Raw genomic sequence first — 20,684 nt, 5'->3', positions numbered from 1 at the left:
AGAAAGAAATGGAAAATTCACAGAATAATAGTGAAGAGATATTTTAGGATAACAGATACATATCAAATCTAGAAAAACAAACATTCCAGACAAGAACAAGAAAATACAAGTGTTCCTGAAGGATTATTCCAGGGGTAAAACGAGAGATTATATTCACTTGACTATATGAAGAGGAAATAGAGAATTGAATTAATGAAAGGTACATAGAAAAATAAAGCAAAGAAAAAATAAGGAAATTCTTAAAGAAACAAAAAAATGCACAAGAAATAAAATGTGATCAAATTATAGTAGTATATAGTCATAATAAAATAAATACTACTAATTTAAAGCAATATTGCTTTCTATATATTTTTGCTTGATTAGAAGTGTGTTGAAATTTGTTAGCAGGAAGTTAAACCACCACATTACATGCTACAAACCTGTAGTTGAAAAATTAAGGAGTAGCATTATAATCAATTTATTTAGAAATTTAGATTAAAGAACAGCTTTAAAATTGGAAGTTATTAATGTAGGGAGAATAAATCAAGATTAGAAGGAGTTATGATTGAGATAGTTCAGAAATGAGATACCAAAATTATCAATGGGTACAGAAGAGTGTTAAAGAGATGGTAAATGAATGGCCTGAGAGAGGAAGATATTACTATATAAGGAGACCATCAAAGGAAGAGAGGTTTTACAGGAGAGAAGAATAATAGTTTTTAGAGAGCAAGGGGGATAACAATTCCACTTTTCAGTCCTGAAGTATTTATGAGGTGAGAATGTCAGCATGCTCCACTTTTAAAGACTACAAGTGAACCAAGTTTTAGTTGAGACTATGAGGAAGCATACAGTGAAGACGACAAACTCAGTGGAATTGTCGATCCTGATATAACACATATTCTGAGTTCAGACAGAGTAGAGAAGTAGAGAAGAGAAGAAGAAGTAGAGAAGAGAGAAAGGGAAAAACTTTGGGCCAGGGAAAAACTTCAGTACATTGTGGGGATGAGAGAAGGGATAGAAAAGATGACCAGAAGAGCCTAAGTTTTGGGACAATGAAAGGGAAAACAGTCTTAAGTGAACGGAGCTCCAAAAGTCTCAGTGGACAGTGGACCTTCTGGCCAAATGGTTTAGGTACAAGCCTGGATAGTCTTTTTCCTCTTGATTTATATTTAAAAATTTACAGTGGCAGCAACAGACAGGTATAAAGAAATAGTTACATGGTTCGACACAATAGGGTGAGTGATAGGCAATGGGCAACACAGGCATCAGAAGTTGATTGTGTATTCATCTGTGGGTCAGAGAGGCAGACAGGGCATGACATTATAGCTGTGTGGTTGATGTGACTACCAGTGACTCAAATTAAAAACCTGGGAACTAGAGGGTATTGTGCTAAGTGAAATAAGTCAATCAGAGAAAGACAATTATCATATGATCTCTCCAATATGAGGAATTTGAAAGGCAGGGTGGGGGGTCATGGGGGGTAGGGAGGGAAAAAATGAAACAAGATGGGACCTGGGAAGGGAGACAAACCATAAAGAGATTCTTAATCTCAGGAAACAAACTGAGGGTTGCTGGATGGTGGTGGGAGGGATAGGTTGGCTTGGTTATGGACATTGGAGAGGATACGTACTATGGTGAGTGCTGTGAATTGTGTAAGACTGATGATTCAGAGACCTGTACCTCTGGGGCAAATAATATATTATATGTTAATAAAAACAAACAAACAAAAGCCCTGGGAAGCTTTCAAGACACCTCTGTCTCCCCCAGTCTCCCCTCCTACCTCTCATTTAATCCATCACCAACCCATTGGATTCTGCTTCTTAAATATCTTTCCAATCCACCACTTCTTTCCATCTTTACTGTTACTCTCATAGTATAAGCCATCATCATTAGCTTTACAACTGTAATAGCTACCACAAACATTTACTAGGTGTCTAAGTAGGTCAGATATTTACTAGATGCATTTACTTGCTACCTAATATATGCCAGGTCACAGGTAGAGACTGAGAAGCCACCAACCCATAATCAGGGATTTCAAGTAAGATCAACTAAAATAAGCATTAAAAAACCTTGAGATTCAGGCTCCTAGAAATGTGAAGTGTAGGAGTTCAAGAGATAGAAAGTAATAAAGAAGAAAGGTTATTCTTTTAATGATTTTGGTTGGCTTTCTACAGAATGCCAAGTGCAAATAACCATCTGAAAGTGCTGACTCATGAACCTGTCCTCAAAATATCATTTTATTAATTTTGGAAGTTAAAGAAAGGATAAGGAGGTTTGGGCTGAATTTCCAACAACTCTTAAACATTTTCTACTCACTTCCTTCCAAATTTGATTTAACCTAAGCAATTTAAAAAACAAAATGCTATGTTGTTTTTATAAACTAACACTACTTTCTAGTAATAAACTTATGTTGGTAAGTCAAATAAATTAACCAAAAAAGCTCATGTTTCAAATTAATGCTCATTTAGTACTACTCCATAGCCAGCAAACAATACTGTGTCTGTGAATTCAAAAATGAATAAGACAAGATATTTTCTTCAAAGAACTTACCTAGGAGGAAAATAGAACATGTAATTGGGAAGTAATGTGATTAGTGCTCTGGGAACTCAGAGGAAGACTCCAATCATTCTTCTTGGAAAGACATTCACAGAAGTAGTGACCTTTTACTTAGAATGACAAGTTTTTCAAATAAATTGTCAATAGCTGATGGTGGTTGGGAGGGAGGGAGGAGAGCCCTAAATATATTCGTTTATTCATTTATGAATTCATTTTTTGCTTGCATGTTTGTTTCTTTTTAGTTTCAAGTTTTTATTTAAATTGCATTAGTTAACATACAGTGTAATATTAGTTTCAGGTATAGAATTTAGTGATTCAACACTTATATATGACACCCAGTGCTCATCACAACTGGTGCCCTCCTTAACACCTATCACCCATTTAACTCATCTAACAACCCTTGGTTTGTTCTCTATAGTTAAGAACTTATTTCTTGGTTTGCTCCCTCCTCCCCCTGCCCCGCCCTGCCCCACTATGTTCATTTGTTTTATTTCTTAAATTCCACATATGAGTGAAGTAATATGGTATTTGTCTTTCTCTGACTGACTTATTCCATTTAACACAATAGTCTGTAGCTCCATCCACGTCATTGCAAATGGCAAGTTTTCATTCTTTTTGATGGCTGAGTAATATTCCACTGTGTAGATACACACCACATTTTCTTTATTGATTCATCAGTCATTTGAGCTCATTCCATAATTTGGCTATTGTTGATGCTGCTGCTATAAATATTGGTGTACAGTTATCCCTTCAAATTAATATTTTGTACCTTTTGGGTAAATACATTATAGTATAATTGGTGGGTTGTAGGGTAGTTCTATTTCTAACTTTTTTGAGGAGCCTCCATACTGTTTTCCAGAGTGGCTCCACCAGTTTGCATTCCTAGCAATAGTGTAAGAGGGTTCCCTTTTCTCCTAATCCTCTCCAACACCTGTTGTTTTCTGTGTTGTTAATTTTAGGCATTTTACTGGTGTGAGGTGATATCTCATTGTAGTTTTGATTTTTATTTCCCTGATGATGAGTAATGTTTACCACCTTTTCATGTTTCCTTTAGCTATCTTTAGATATCTTTGGAAAAATATCTATTCATGTCTTCTGCCCATTTTTTAACTGTATTATTTGTTTTTTGAGTGTTGAATTTTATAAGTTCTTTATAGATTTTGGATACTAGCCCTTTTTCATATATGTCATTTGCAAATATCTTCTCCCATTCTGTAGGCTGCCTTTTAGTTTTGTTGATTGTTTCTTTTGCTGTGCAGAAGCTTTTTTGATGAAGACCCAACAGTTTATTTTTGTTTTTGTTTCCCTTGCCTCTGGAGATGTGTCTAGTAAGAAGTTTCTACTGCCAACATCAAAGAGGTCACGGCCTATGTTCGCCTCTAGGATTTTAATGGTTTCCTATCTCATGTGTAGGCCTTTCATCCACTTTGAATATATTTTTATGTATGGTTTCACAAAGTGGTCCAGTTTCATTCTTTTGCATGAAGACATACAGTTTCCCAATACCACTTGTTGAAGGGACTGTTTTTCTTCCTGCTTTGTTGAAGATTAATTGACCATACCATGTGAGTCCATTTCTGGGTTTTCCATTCTGTTCCATTGATCTATGGGTCCGTTTTTGTGTCAATACCATACTGTCTTGATCCTTACAGCTCTGTAATATAACTTAAAGTCTGGAATTGTGATGCCTCCAGCTTTGCTTTTCTTCTTCAAGATTGCTTTGAATTTTGGGGGTCTTTTGTGCTTTCATACAAATTTGTTTATTTCATTCTACATTTGTTATTAAATATTTACTGTATGTCAAGCTTTAAGACAAATGCAAAATAAATAAAACATAGTTCCTACTCTCAAAAGACTTAGAGTCTAGAAGAATAACATGAAAATCAATAGATTTAATGAAGTGTTATAGGTGACATGGTACAAGCCTGTGCAAGATTTCATGGCATTTGGTCTGTTTAACCTAGAGAAAGATATTATTGGAATTTCTACCATGATTATAAGTTGTTTTCTACCATTAAAATCATAAGATTCACAAAGATAGGTTCTCATTCTGAAGTAAAAAACCAACCCATCTCTAATCTGCAACCCCAATAGAATAGAAGCTTCATGAAAACAAGGACTTTGTTTAATTTATCACTCTATCCCAGTAACTAGATCAGTGCCTGGAACATAGGGGTTATTTAATAAATATATGTTCATTAGTGGATTGAATTTATAGGCCAAAAAGAGGTCATCATAAACCTTAGAAGTGAAACTTGAATATTTTTACAGAAATGGAAAAAAATGTAATTTTTTCCAACAAATTCCAGATATTTCTGTTCTGCCATGTAATTTGTGTAAAATTTAAAAAAAAAAAAGTTATAGTTCTGTGTATCAAGTAAGCATGGTAATTGCATTGCACTGAGTCAGGATTGTATTCTGGCGAGATTCTGCTATTCCAAAACTGTGTGATGATGGGAAATATCTTAACCTCTCTGAATTCCATTTCTTTATTTGTTAAATGGGAATAAAACCTATCTCACATACCTTGCAGGGCTGTTCAAGTATTAAATGATGTAGTGCATGTATATGTTCTATATAAACTTTAAAAACATTATATAATTATAAAACATATACTAAAATTAAATTTCTAAGGCTTTAATATTACAGGAATGCCCTCCAAATTCAGTCAATTAAGCATGGTTTGTTTGTTTTGTTTTGTTTTGTTTTGTTTTCTGTTTTTTTCTCTAGTGCAGTGCCTGGAGATGACCACCAAGCGGAAAATCATCGGCCGACTGGTGCCGTGCCGATGTTTCCGAGGTGAAGAAGAAATCATCTCAGTTTTAGACTACTCCCACTGCAGTCTTCAGCAGGTGCCAAAAGAGGTCTTTAACTTTGAGCGGACGTTAGAGGAGCTTTACCTAGATGCCAATCAAATTGAAGAGCTACCCAAGGTAATTTTTGACAACCAAAAATATACACTATAAATGAGTATTGTATGATATTCAAGGACTTGGCATAATGATAATGTTAATTACAGCTTTCTATCTGAGTAATTGGCAAGTTGTTCAAACTGATATAACTTTCCCCAATATTCTTGTTGGTACCTTTTAATACCACTTCATTTGTAACTTCATGGGATATGTTAATGGCCAATTGAACTCCATGAAAATCATCATTTTTTGAATTATATCTTATTTTATTTATTTTTTAAAGATTTTATTTTTCACTTATATGAGAGAGAGAGAGAGCACAAATGGGGGGTAAGGCAGAGGGAGATGAAGAAGCAGACTCCCTGCTGAGTACAGAGCCCAATACAGGGATCTATCTAAGGACACTGGGATCATGACCTGAGCCTAAGGCAGATGCTTAATTGACTGGGCCACCCAGGTGCCCCTGAATTACACATTATTTTAATTGAAAATAGTTTCCATGAAAATACAGATTGAGATCAATATCAGTGGGTTGAGATCAATAGCTTATATTTGGGAAATGAAGGAAAGATATGACACTGTATTCCAGAAGTGAAATTTTTATCATTAAGGAGACATTGTTTTAAAACCTTGAGTTGTATGTTCTAAGTCTAAGAAATACTTTTACACATACACACATGCACTGTTACATGTTTAATACTATTATGAAAAGCATGCTGTATTTTCTGGAATTTGGAATTTTTTATTATTACAGTCATTACTGAATATATGGCATGTAAGTATAAACAGGGTAGAGCTAAAAATTTAACTAATACCAAATTTTGCACACACACTGCCATTATGACATCGTGCTAGGCAAAGAAAATCTCTCCTGTCTCCTGTTCTCCACTGCAGAAAAGACTGGATGATAAAAGAGTAGCTAACACAGACCAAGGCCACACAGCAGAGAGGTTCAAAATCTAAACCACCATATATTAATGATCATCGAAATAAATGACTCACATTAAATAGTAGGCATAGCATTTACTTGTGAAGGATTTACTTGTGGCTCAGAGGGAAAAAATGTCTTACTATACATTCCCATTGTTTATACTAAAAAATGCATATTTAAATACCCAGAAACCAGGAAAAGAAACTTCCATAATGAAAACTCACTTCATTATCAAATTCTGAGAATAATGTGCTGGTCAAACCAAATTATGAATAATTGTTTTCACTTAGGATTATAAATTATAAATTATGAATTATAATTATAATTATATATCATATAGAATTATATATGATATATAATTATATTAGTTATTATTAATATAATACTTCAGAGGCAGGAAGTATTTAATTTGTACTCCAAAACAAATATACTTCATTTTTGACAACCAAACTATATAATGTTGTCTTAGATTTTGGGTCAGGAGATCTGGGTCAGGCCTAAAAAAATTTTAACTGTATAGACTGCCACGTAGATGCATATCAAGAAGAGGCTGGCATGAAATGGGCTGTTTCTCCCAAAGACTATGAACTTCTAAAGGGCAGAGATGGCATCTTATTCATCTTTGCCTCCTTGTACACGTTATGACTTTCACATAATGGATATTCAATCTCTTTCTTGTCCTGCCAGGTAGACCAATGAAGAGAACTTCATATACTGTAGGACTTGATTAGCAAAAATGGTATAAAGTTTAAGTGACTCATAAATGTGACATTTAGCTCTAATTTAGAAAAATAAATATTTTTTTTAGAGCAGCCTCATCTAAGATTGCCAGATAAATAAAGGACATCTACTGAAATTTGAATTTTAAACTAAAACCCAGAATTTTTGGTATAATTATGCCCCAAATATTGCATTTGATATACTAAAAAAAAATAGTTATTTAACTTGGCATCCTATATTTTTATCTGCTGAATCTTGGGAGCCCTAAATCAATCTAGTTATTTAAAGTCTTTTTCTAGAGCTATGCAACAAATTCTGTAAGACAAATAGTAAAAAATGGTTTATCAATCAAGTATTTATTTAACATCTTTATTACTACACAGTGTTTGAGGGTTTAGGCAGGTACAAGAGAAATCAGCCTCAATCCTTACTCTCAAGGATCTAACCACCTAATCACAGAGAAAACTAAAGCATTAGAGGCAGAAGCATGATAATGTGTAATTAGAGCCAAAGAGCCAAATACCATTGTAGAGAAGAGTTTCATTGTTGCAGGGGTGGGGGAGGGCTTGACCAAAAGGTAAAGATGCAAAAACTAAGATGGTACATATGGAGAGGGTGAGGAGAGGGACAGTAGAGCTGTAAAGATTCTGGAAGTGAAGGTACACATGAGGGAGTACCAACAACATGTAAGTAGAGGAGGGAGAACATAGAGGATGCAGATGAAAGGCATTGAGAGTCACACAGCATTGTTTGACTCCTTGGATTAGGCAGATAGTGTCATTGGAGAGTCTTATATGTCATGTATGTCACCTGTAGCCTATGTAAGCTTGGATTAACGGTACATAAAAATAATACAAGTGAACCAAAGACAATTTAATTTCTCAGTGTGTTGAATTGAGGAGAAATTGTTATCTTTTATTATTGTTATGCTTTATATATTTCAAAGATCTTTCACATAATCTCTCAAGGTTTCTTTGAGTTCCCAAATTCAAGGTGTTGCTTTCATAAAACAGCCCTGTGTTACTTTCTTCTAATGAATTTGATATTGAGATATGATCTAAGTTATCTGAAATTGAGACATGATCATAACAGTACATGGATATTTTGTGCATATTAGAAAAACAGGAAGTCAAACAAAAGCTCTCTGTTTTTCTGAGAAGGATAAGAAAGTTTCAACTTGTTCTTAGGTTTCATTGGCCTTAATTGTGTTACATGTTCATTGTTGATCCGAGTCCCTTTGCTATAGAATCCACGATGACAAGAAAAATGAGATTACTTTGATTGAATTAAACACTAGTAGGCCACCTCTGTGGATTTGTGATTGCTGGTCACAACATAAAGGGAAGGAGTACAAGGACTGTAGGGAGATTACCACAGTGTACACTACAAACAAAATGTTATATAGTCATTGTTTCCTGAGGAAAAGTAGACGAAGTATTGAGTCTCTAGGGAGTTTAATCTTTAAATTTAATTAAATAATTTTTTTTTTGTCTGCCATTTTATTTCAGTTTTCTTTATGTTTCCTTGGCGTTGTTACCATGGTAATTACAAATTTGTTGAGTAAATGAGATAGCTATTTGTATTTTTGACATTATATTACAGAAAGAATTACCTTTGTAATTTAAAAAAAAATTCTTTCTGATATTTTATTCAGAGACTATTCTAGGTGACCAAGAATTACTACTCTAAGATGTTATACAACAGGTATAGAATAGAGTCAAGGTTAATGACATTAGAAAAAGATATGTCGAGACTATGTCAGAAAAGATGCAAAAATAGACATGAAAGAACAGGAAGTTTTTTGGTTAGGAATGGTTCAATCTGTATTACTTAATTTGCTATAGTAAAAGGTAAAAATACAAAATGACATGTCTTTCATGCAGTAACAGAAAACCTGCACAGCTTATAATTTAGTACTGTTTTGCTTCTTATTTTGAACCAGGAACTTAAAATTATAGACAGAATAACAGGTGCATATTATTATAAAGTAGTGTGGGAAGACAAAAATTAAAAAAAAAGGGGGGCAATAAAGAGAAAAATTGCTGAGAAACTTCTTGAAACTGAAGAGGAACCTTAAAAAAAAAAAAAAAGAATAGAAGTAATTTGGAAAAGCTAATATGTGACCAAAATTGAAAGACATAGAGAGTGAATTTGACAGATGAGGTCAATTTAACCACATGTAAAAGGGGATGGAACAAAATCTGAAGTAGCAACCTTAGAAAACTTTTTCCATACTAAACTTTACAATCTACCCTTGAGACATTTTAGAGATTAAGAACCTGACCTTTGGACCCAGACAAACCTGGGATTAGATTTTAGCACTGCTATTTGGTTGGGAAGATATTTTATTTTCTGGGAGTCTCAGTTTCTTCATTAGCAAAAATGGGAAAATAATAGAGGTTGCTAGTGGTTAGGTAGATGATGGGCAGATAAATAGATAAATGAATACTGGGTAAGATGATGCATATGAAATACCTGGAATAAAGAAACATGCAATAATTGGTAGTCATCATTCTCCCATCACTGATGAAGGATAATCCCCATGTTAATTATCCTGAGTAAAACAAAAGTAAGATTTTGGTAACATCCCAAGATAGTTCTGGGCATTGGATCTCTAAAAACAAAACAAAACAAATCGTGTGGCATGACTTTATCTCTAAAATCTCCAAAGACAACTTCTAGGAAATCAATTCCCTGTCTGTAATGGGTGTGGGTTTTCGATTCTACCAGCTGCACTAACACATTTGTGATAACACCATGGTTTACACAGAAAATTTCTCTGACTCAAAGATATCACAGTGTTGTATTATATTTGAATAGATGCAACCTTGGAGATTGTTTAATTTAGCCCTCAATTATTACTAATAAGCAAACCCAGGCCAGAAAAGTTAATTAACTTCTTTTAGGATCATGGGATGTTAGGTTCCTATCCAAAGTTATTACCAAAGACTGTGCATTCATTAGGATAGAATAGGTTATGCTTCAGTAACAAGTCAAAAGCTCAGTGTGTAACTGAACAAAAAAATTTCCCAATTTTATCCCTGTACACACAGTTGTCATGACTACTGGGGAAAACACAAGTAACTTCTAGGCAAGTTCCTATGGTGGGTTTGTACTATCATTTTGCTTTTTATAGTTTAATTGTTTGTTTCTCAGCAATTTTCTTTTTCCTTTCTTTCTCAGGGACATTATCTTGTCTCCTGGTTTTAATTCTCACCTCTAAGTAGATAACCCTTAAACCCATCTCCAACTCTGACCTCTCTCCTGAGTTCCATCACATTTTGCTTATTCATCTGTTGAATACCTCCATGTGGACAGACATTTTTATTTGATATATAAATGTCTAAAACCAAGCTAATAATTAGAATGTGTTCAGAGAAGTGTAACTAAGATGGTCTTTGAAAAATGGTCAAAAGAAAAAAAATTGGAAACTTGTCTTAGAAAAACAGAACTTTAAGGCAAAGTATATGAATTCCTTTAACATATTTGAAGGATCAGGGTAGTAATGCCAGAAGCATAGTTCCTTGTGCAGAGAGGGCATGCCTTAATGATCTAAGGAGCTTAGTACAAACCCACCATAGGAACTTGCCTAGGAGTTACCTGTTTGACTGGGATAAAATTGGGAAATTTTATAATGTAGGTAAAAACTCCATGAGTAAGAGAAACATTGAATCTCAATTAATTTTTTATTATGTTTTTATTAATTATTTTTATTGACATACAATGTATTATTTGCCCCAGGGGTACGGGTCTGTGAATCATCAGGCTCACACACTTCATAGCACTCACCATATGACATACCCTCCCCCATGTCCATAACTCAATCACCTTTCCATACCCTCCCTTCCCCCAGCAACCCTCAGTTTGTTTTGTGAGATTAAGAGTCTCTTATGGTTTATCTCCCTCCTGATCCCCTCTTGTTTCATTTTTTCTTTCCCTACCCCCCAAACCCAGCACTCTGCCTCTCAAATTCCTGGAATCTCAATTAATTTTGATCTGGATGTCTATAGCTTACAAAAACCTATTGGCTCATAATGAATAGAAGGTTATAGCCTCAATTGTGTGGTACTATCAAAGCTAATTATAGAAATTTCCAATCTTTCAAGTCATCTAAAATGTAAGGTCATTTTACTTGTAAAATATGAGTTTTATATATGAGAAAGGAGAGGTTCTAGCTTCCTATCAGAATGCCATATGACACTCAGAGGGACTCAATACAGGTGAGATACAGGAAAGTCATACAACTATTTTTAAATAATTAGGAAGAATACCAAAGAAGCAAGTATTCATTTGGATATTTAACTATACATTCTTAAAACTTGCTTATTTTCTTGGGCATATTGATAATATCTTCATCTGGCCTCTGTTGTCTCAGCCTGACACCGATCAGGCATATATCGTATGCCACATTTAAAAAATAAGATAGAACACCTTTTGAAATGCAGCCAAATTGCTAAAAATATTATTTTTCTGGAATGCATGTGTGTAATTATTTTCTCAATACAAATGCAACAGTTTGGAGCTTTATAATCCATAGTACACATGACATTGAGCTCCAGTATCCAATTTCTTTCAGTATTTTGTTTTTAATTAAGCAGTTGTTTAAATTCAAGTTCATAGAGGTATATAGAAAAAAATGAAAGTAACTCTTCACAATATACATGCAATGTAGGATATAGTCAGTAAGCTAACAGTAAGGGATGCCAGAAAAAAATGCCTCCCATATCTACAGTTGCTTCTCTGGAAAAACAGACAGACACTGGGGAGCTAGGAGCCAAGCAAGGGCTACATTAAAAACCATTGCTTGGTGCCCACTGCTCCATGGTTTCCACTCATACAAGGTTGTGTAGCTGAAGCATTGGTCATCCAGTATGAAGCAGTCAGGAATTTATCAAAGGAAGGATATTTTAGACTGATGAAAATTTTGCCATGGCGTGACTCCAGTCACCGAGCCGTGAATAGCAGAAATTCTCATTGACTCTTCAGAAAATAAATGAGCAGCAAAAATGCAGCTGAATTGTGCCAGCAGCCAGCAGGTAAAATAGAGCTCAAAGTTGATGACCGGCAAATGGGCTATGACAACTGTATTGTAGCTGTTTGTCATGAGCCTATACAGAAAAGCCAAGCAAACTCTGTGCGCAGAGACTTGGCCTCTGCTTTTCCCTCTGCCACCATTCTACATGGCCTGTGCCTTCTTCATTTCCTTCAGTTCTCTACTCAAACATCACCTTACCAGAGAAGTTTTTCCCATTATCTTATATGAAATAATAACACCCACCACCACCACCACTGTTCCCCCCAACAAAATCTAAGACTTAGGTGTATCTCTGGATTTCTTATACAATTCAGTTGTGTTAACCAGGATTCAAATACTGCCTTAATACTTTATCATTGTTATAAAACAGCATAGATAGCTTCCTCCAATATGATATCTGTTATTTTACAAAGAATAAGACTTTTGACAGTGGCCAAAGATAAGGAAGGACAGGAAAAGTTAGAGTGTATCAGCATAGGACACAGAAAATAAAACTCTCTCATTTAATGGTGGTTTGTTTTTTTAATTTTTGATGCAGTTCTGGGCCGGTTGAAGTGAGGTGGGGTAATTTTTGTGCCTCTGCAATCCATGACCTAATACCATGCATTCTGCATTTTTTTTAACCTATCAAACTCTGAGTACTTTGTCCATATAGATTAGATCTGCTACATGATATTTTCTCAAGTTAAGGAATGTATTCTCTGACTTTAAAATAAAGGGAACAAAGGAAGGATGTCATGGGGCATACTTTTACATGTATGGGGATGGAGAAGGAATAAATCCTTTAATATCTCTTTCAAACTTAGTGTTTTGTGATTCACTCATTTGAGATTCCTTTTATTTATTTTATAATTTAGCTTAATTCTACCTAAGAACTTTATTTATTTATTTATTTATTTATTATTTGACACAGAGAAAGAGAGAGAGAGTACACACACCAGCCCAAGCAAGGGGAGCTGCAGGCAGAGGGAGAGGGAGAAGTAAGCTTCCCGCTGAGCAAGGAGCCCTATGCTGGGCTTGATCCCAAAACCCTGGTATCATGACCTGAGCCCAAGGCAGGTGCTTTACTGACTGAGCCACCCAGAAGCCCCAAGATTCCTTTTAAATAGATAAAAATGAGGGTGGCTCAGTTGGTTAAGCCTCTGCCTTCAGCTCAGGTCATGGTCTCAGGGTCCTGGAATCGAGCCCTGCGTCGGGCTCTCTGCTCGGCGGGGAGCCTGCTTCCCCCTCTCTCCCTGCCTACTTGTGATCTCTCTCTCTGTCAAATAAATAAAATCTTTAAAAAAAAGGAAGGGAAGAAAAAAATAGACAAAAATGATAAGCCACTGAAGGAAGCATTATGACAGAGCAGTGCCTGCTATGACTGGTTAGTATCATGTAAGTACTACAATACAATGTAGAGAGGTCTGGAGAAAGAGGTCCTAGGTTTAACACAAGTTCTGATACTAATTAACCATGAAACTTCAGACATATTATTTAACCCCTTTGAACTTTAGCTTCTTCATTTGCAATAGAGGCTAACAAATTTGCTTCTGTTCATTTCTGAAGATTGTGGTGAGGATCAAATCATATAAAGTATCTGAAAACTCTATGAAAACGGTAGAATGAAAAATAACTCGAGTCAAGAGAAATGGCTTATTTTGGTAAAGATGAATATTTATTGGAAATATATCATGGGATCATTAATTTAATAGGATACTAGAGAACTTTACATGGGAAAAGGATAAGAAATAAGAGAGCTCTGGATTGCTGCACAGTAGCAGCATGGGCCACACGCTGCTGCTCTTGTGAGGAATGCAATCTCCAGACAACCCCATGTAATCATGTTGCCTCCCAATTAATACACTATGAGAGATGTCCTCAAAAGGAATGTTAAGGTTCTAACAGAAGGAGAGGAATGGATGCTCAACAAGCAAAAAACAGTGTCCTCCAGTGTTAAACGTATCATATATCTTCAATTTAATTGATTCTTTTTCCTTTTTATTCACTGATATTTGCTGTCTCTAATTTAGGAGTCTGAGGGCATGTTTTTCTCAGGCTTTTAAATAAAATTACTTGAAATCAAGGTCACTTGCTAGTTTTGTGAGAAATGTCATGAGATCAAAGGAACCGCAGAAAAAATATTTTAGGGTGACACATTTTGAGATATTAGTTCCTAATTCTGATTTTAGTTTATCAAAACTTGAATGATAATTGATTTTTTTTCTTCTCAAAAAGAACCTTTCAAAGTGAAAGGCACTACTTGCATCACTATAGTTGCTGATTAAACAATTGTCATGATTGAGAAATATGAAAAGCCTGGCTCTAGATTAAACATGGCCTAAATTTACGAATGGAAAACATGAAAACTGCTACTTGTTTAACAAAGTTGCCTCGTTTTTTAAAATTGCATATTAATAAATAATTCCTTAAGTGTCTGTCTTTCAGAAACTCAGAATTATCCATAACCTTGGCATTTTACATAAGGAGCACCACATATATCTATGGAGGGTTCCTAAGACCCTGGGCTTAAATAAGGAGGGTGAAAAAAAAAGACCTTTTCAACTCTGTTGCTCCCTCAGATATTCATGGTACATCACTCTTCTCTGGTGCCAAAGGTATAGAATTTGTCTGAGTATAGAAAACCACCTCCAGAATGAAACTCATGTGAGTGATGCATGCATAATCAAAATTTGACTCTATTTAATCTCTGCCTGAAGCATCTTTCTCCAAATGTGTTCTTCTATTGCAATTATTTTGGCATTCAAATGCATAGTTTTTTTTTTTTCAATAAATAAATAGTGTAGGTGGACTCTATAGGGGCTCAAGAAAAAATGAGATGAAGAACAAATTTTGTAAAAAAAACAACAACATAGTTTATATATGGAAAATTTTAGATCATTTTTGTCTTACTCTGAGTTCTATTTTTGTTTAATGTTTTACTGTTTCAAAGGTTTATAGTATCAACATCTCTTATTCATGTGTCAGTGAAAAACTAGGACATCCAGAGTACCCCAGTCATTTTTTGAACTCTTTTACAGTCTTCCAACTGAAGTCTTACTCATCATACCATTTTTTTCATCTAATCATTTATTTCTATCTTTTACCCAATATAAAATCTTGTTGAAATCTGATAAACCAACCCATTTGCTGATTTTTACTGCCAACTTTTTTGAAATGGTATAAAAAAACAAATATTAGGTAAAATATATTCATTGATTTGTTCATTCATCCAGCAAACATTTCTTGAGTACCAATTATGTTGAGACAACTGTTCTAGGTACCAGAGATACATTATTGAGCAAAACCTACAAGTTCCTATTTTCACAAAATCTACATTGCTGCAAAGAGAGAATGGAAGTAATTTTTAGAAGAAAATGTTAGATAATAGGAAGTGCCATGATGACAATAACGGAGGACAGTTATGTTGAGTTTTAGATGACAGAGAGGAGTTAACTATGCACATATGAGAAAGAACATTCCCGGGAGAAGTAATGCTCTAGGGCAGGAGTGAGAGTGGCATGTTCAAGGAACAGAAAGAAAGTAGGGGTATAAAGAGTGAGAGGAAGAACAGTGCAAGATGCAGACGCAGGAGGAGAGGTAGGTAATTAGTGGGGCTAAATCATGCAAATTCAGGTGAGATAGGGAAGAAATTAAGATTTCATAGTAAGTAAGATCAGGGGCCACTGAAGGATTTTAAGGAAAAGGGTGATGTGAAATAACTTATGTTTGTAAAATACCACTCTGGCTGCAATGTGGGAATACACTGTGGCTAGTGGAGAGTGAAGGTGAAATTAGAGGCTACAGTAGTTATTTAGGTGAGAAGTTGGTGGCTTCAGCTAGGTTGAGAGTAGTGGAGAAAAAGCAGCATTTTAGACTAAGCTTTATCAGTGAAGTTAATGGGATTTGCTAATTGCATGGATTTGAAAGACTTGCATAGAGATTTAGAAAGAGTTGCTATTGCTAAAGGAAAAGGACAGAGAAAAGGCAGCTGTGGATATAGAAGGAAACCATGTGTTGTCTTGGAAGCCAGAAGAGAACAGAAAGTGTTTTAAGTGTTTTAAGTTGTTTAAAGTGTTTTAAGAAGAGGGAGTGGTAAACTAAGAGATTGGCTAAAATGACAGAGGAGAGACCAATGTATCTATTAGTGTGGAAGTAATTAGTGACCCTGATAAGAGTAGTAGGGCAAAAACCCAATGAAGTGAATTGAAAAGAAAATGGTGGAGATACACATCTTTCTTAAAAGGTTATACTGTGAGGGAGAGCAGAGAAATGAGACCAGCTAGAGAGAAGTTTGAGGTTAAGATAAATATTTTGGAGGCACCTGGGTGGCTCAGTGGGTTAAAGCCTCTGCCTTCAGCTCAGGTCATGATCCCAGGGTTCTGGGATCCAGCCCCGCCTGCCACTGGCTCTCTGCTCAGCAGGGAGTCTGCTTCCCCCAACCCCTACCCTTCTCTGCCTGCCTCTCTGCCTATTTGTGATCTCTGTCTGTCAAATAAATAAATAAAATGTTTAAAAAAAAAAGATAAATAATTCGTTTGTTTGTTTGTTTGATTTCAAGGTCAATGACATTAAGTCACATTTGTACACTAATGAGAATAAATTAGAAAAAAATAATTTCAAGTCCTGAAAGCAAAAGGACATAGGATTTACAGAATGCATGAAGGGGTTGCCTTTGAGAGGCACAGGCATGCTTCCTCCATTTTAGTGAGAGAGAAAGAAGAAAATATAGGTACAGATGATAGTTTGTAGGACCTGAGGGACAGGAACAATGTTGAAATTTGATTCAAATGGTTGAGGTCTCAATGCGTTAAAGAAATGCTTGAACCATTGAACTGATAGCATCGGAATGTCAATCCTTTGTGAGCTGAAAGGGTGGAAGAATGGGGGTGTGTAAAGTTTAGGATTACGGAGGAATATAATTTACAAAGGGAATTGAGGGCCTTAAATGTATAAAGTAGCTATATTTTGTAAAGTTTTTTCTTGACATGGTGAATAGTTCAAAAGCAGATGTAAGAGTCAGGATAAAATTACATTAGCTTATGTGCCTGGACCAGTGTGCTAGCTGTGGAAACAGAAAAGAAGAAAACAAGTAACAGAGCAAGTAAAGAGAAAGCAGGAAGTGTATTGGATATTTATTGAGCACCTACTTCATATGCAATAATAGCTATTTTGTCCTCAGCACAATCTTGACAAACAGGTTTTGTTTTCTACATTTGAAATGTAAGGTTGAAGAATTTACCAAAGGTTGTACAACTAAAAAATACAAATTTGGCCTATATCACTCCAAATCCTTTTCAGTTCACTAATCCGAAGGAAGACCTTTCAGAATTTGGCATTTTACTAGATTCAGGGGTGAACAAGGAGAGATTAAAGATGGTAAGATTTTCATCCTGGAGACTTGGGAAAGTAACACTATTAAAAAATATATTAGAAGTGGTTACTATGTAGAAAAACATGACAAATTGTGTTTTAGATGCATACTATGTGATATCAGCTAAGATTCTCAAAAAGATACCCCAAGAGAGTGATAGATCTGAAACAGCCTCATCAGATCAAGACTAGAAATACATATTTATTATTTACCCAGAGATCTGAAACAAGCAGCCATGTTTTGCTTGGTCTGCCTATTCTTTTTTTTTTTTTTTTTCCTTTTCTCCTTAATGAATTAGTGGTCGATTCATAAAATACCAGATTTTATCAAAAAGTCCAGATTCTTGGGGCGCCTGGGTGGCTCAGTGGGTTAAAGCCTCTGCCTTCGGCTCAGGTCATGATCCCAGGGTCCTGGGATCAAGCCCCACATCGGGCTCTCTGCTCAGCGGGGAGCCTGCTTCCTTCTCTCCCTCTGCCTGCCTTTCTGCCTACTTGTGATCTCTATCTGTCAAATAAATAAATAAAATCTTAAAAAAATAAAAAGTCCAGATTCCTGGCTTATCTCTTCTTTTTTTTTTTTTTTTTTTTTTTGAATGAAGAAGGGAGTCCATATTCCTAATAGGTAACAATTAAGTAGAACTGAGGATTGTTCGGCTCTTTTGATGAAACAGATTTAGTTTGGCACAGATTCCACCCAAGCTGCCCCCTAACACTAAAGTTATCAATCTAGCTCCTACAGAAAATTGGAGTTTGCAACCTATTATAGATATTTATTAATTTTTTCATGAAAAAACATTTACTTTGTACCTGATACTTCCCTAGTCACTAGGAAAACAGCTGTTGAACAGATGTATGCGCTCTGTAGCATGAAAGGCAGACATTGAACATGTAATTGTATCAGGTATGCTGTTTATTATGATGGGTGGAGAAGCAGTGGGTGTTTTGGAAACATTCACTGGAGCATCTTTCCTGAGGAATGCCATTGCAATTAAGACTTTACCTTAAGTAAAGTTCACCAGAAGAGGAGAGAACTGTGTTTCCAGAGACAGTGCAAATGAGGCATATTTAAGGAACTGAGAAAAGTTAAGTATTGCTTAAACACAGTGCAAGAGAGACAATGAGAAACAAGGCTGGAGAGTTATGAAGGCTTTCCACACTAAGATAGGCAGTTTGAACTTTATCCTGAAATATGTGGAAATTCATTTAAGGGTCTGTCTGGCAATAGCAAGATCAGAAATATAGTTTGGAAAGTTTTAGCTGCACTAAGAATAAAAGGATAGGCCCAGAGGCAGAGAGACCATTTGGGCAAAACTTAAAGAAATCTGTGAGAGGTGATGATGACCTGGCCTCCCATAGTAACACTTGCAGCCTCCTGACGGCGCACAGGAGAATGAAGCACAAACAAGTCAGCTGCAAGAGAACGGGAGCAAGGGATGACAGTAGAAAAGACTGTCACCCTGAACAACTCCTCAGTCTCGTATTTATTAGAAAGTGAGTAACAACCAACAAAGAAGCCAGAGTAGATTACACATTGACCATGAATCTTGTAGATATGTAAGAAGAAAGGCAAAATATGTCTGGTTACGCAGTACATGATCTATAGTGAACAAGCTCAAATGAAAGGATTGTCAGACTAACTGCTGATGCTCTCGAGGCAAGGGGAGATACTGGAAAAATGAAGCCAGCATCGTTCCATCCTGAGCAAGCCCATTGATCCCAGCTGCAAGGACATATATCATCCTCTCCCCCAGAGGCCTGTTGCCAGTACATGTTTTTCTTCAGGCTATATCTAAGCATGCTTGATAACTAGTATAGTTTCTCATAGGTTATATTTTAAACAGTACATTGTTCTGAGGGACAGTTACAAATGCTGAGGATGGAACAAAGAACATGGGTTGGAAATGCTTTTTGGAGGCAAAATTTACTGGATTTGGTCATCTGTTTCATATTTATATTTTGAGGGAAGAGGCAAAGTGAGTCACAGGTGACTCTCAGGTTTCTACTAGAGGATGTAGGAGTAAGCCAAAAGACAGAAGGTATGGAATTTGGGAAACCAGAACCAGTTCAGAGGACTAGCAAATGAATATCTATGGAAGCCATATGCATATCACACTGAGAGAGCAAGCTGTCCAGACTGGAGACCACTACACAGGGTGCAGAAGTGAGTTCCTCCAGAATCAAAATAAGATAAAATTTATCTGATGTGCTTTAGCATTTGGAAATGAATTACAGAGCATTTGACAGAGCTGTTTGAGCATCTGGGAAAAATTACGGATAAATGCATTGAAAACCAAGCAAATAAAACATGAAGCAATTTCAGCAAAAAAAATGGCTTATAAGTAAACAACAAACAGTATACAAATAAACATTATTAATATCAGCATTAACTACTGATTTAACAAGAACTTTGGATGTGGGTATACTGGGAAGATGAGGAAAAATAAAGAAATGATGGGATGGTGAGAAATGATAATGGTTTTCAACTGCCATAATATGAAATATACTTGACACTTGAACAACAGAGAGGTTAGGGGCACCGACCCCTGCACAGTCAAAAATCCTCATATAACTTTTGAGTCCCCCAAAACTTAACTACCGATAGTCTGCTGTTGACCTGAAGCCTTGCCAATAATACAATGGTTGGTCAACATATTTTATGCTATATGTGTTACATATTGAATTCTTATAACAGAATAAGAGAAAAGAAAATGTTATTAAGGAAATTATAAAGAAGAGAAAATACTTACAAGTACTGAGCTGTATTGACAAACACCCACAGATATGTGGACCTGTGCAGTTTAACCATGTTGCTCAAGGTTAACTGTAAATAAGCAATGTCTACAATTGATAAAACAATAAGTAGAAATACATGTGTATTCTCTAGAAATATAGAAGAAAATAAAAGAAATAATAGCTTAAAAAGATGACAGCAACTACCTCTAGAAGGGGACAATGGAGAAGACAAAAAAACAAAAAAAGATTTTTGTTTTATAAAAACAAAAAGACAAAAATACAAAAAAAGATTTTTGTTTTATAAGAACAAAAATTAATTTTAAAAAAATTAGAAGAAAGAGAATTGAACTGGAAGAGAAAGCCAGGGGTTAGCCTTTTGCTGGATCTGACCATATTGTGGTCCTTTCTTTTGAAAATGATCTATAAGATGCAGTGATGAATATAAATGTCCAGTGTTCAAGTAAAT

The 20,684-nt window shown here is 35.5% G+C and overlaps 1 protein-coding gene across 1 annotated transcript in view; it reads left to right on the top strand.

Annotated features, from left to right (window-relative positions):
* LRRC7 (leucine rich repeat containing 7) overlaps nucleotides 1-20,684 on the top strand; it is a 558,156-nt gene that overhangs the window by 214,665 nt on the left and 322,807 nt on the right. The window contains exon 3 of the mRNA XM_080802199.1: nucleotides 5,266-5,468. Within this exon, the coding sequence (XP_080658325.1) occupies nucleotides 5,266-5,468 (203 nt within the window). The remainder of the gene's footprint in view (nucleotides 1-5,265; nucleotides 5,469-20,684) is intronic.

Source organism: Martes martes (assembly GCF_963455335.1).
Source record: "Martes martes genome assembly, chromosome: 4".
NCBI classification, from domain to species: domain Eukaryota; kingdom Metazoa; phylum Chordata; class Mammalia; order Carnivora; family Mustelidae; genus Martes; species Martes martes.
This window is presented reverse-complemented; position numbering and strand designations above follow the sequence as displayed.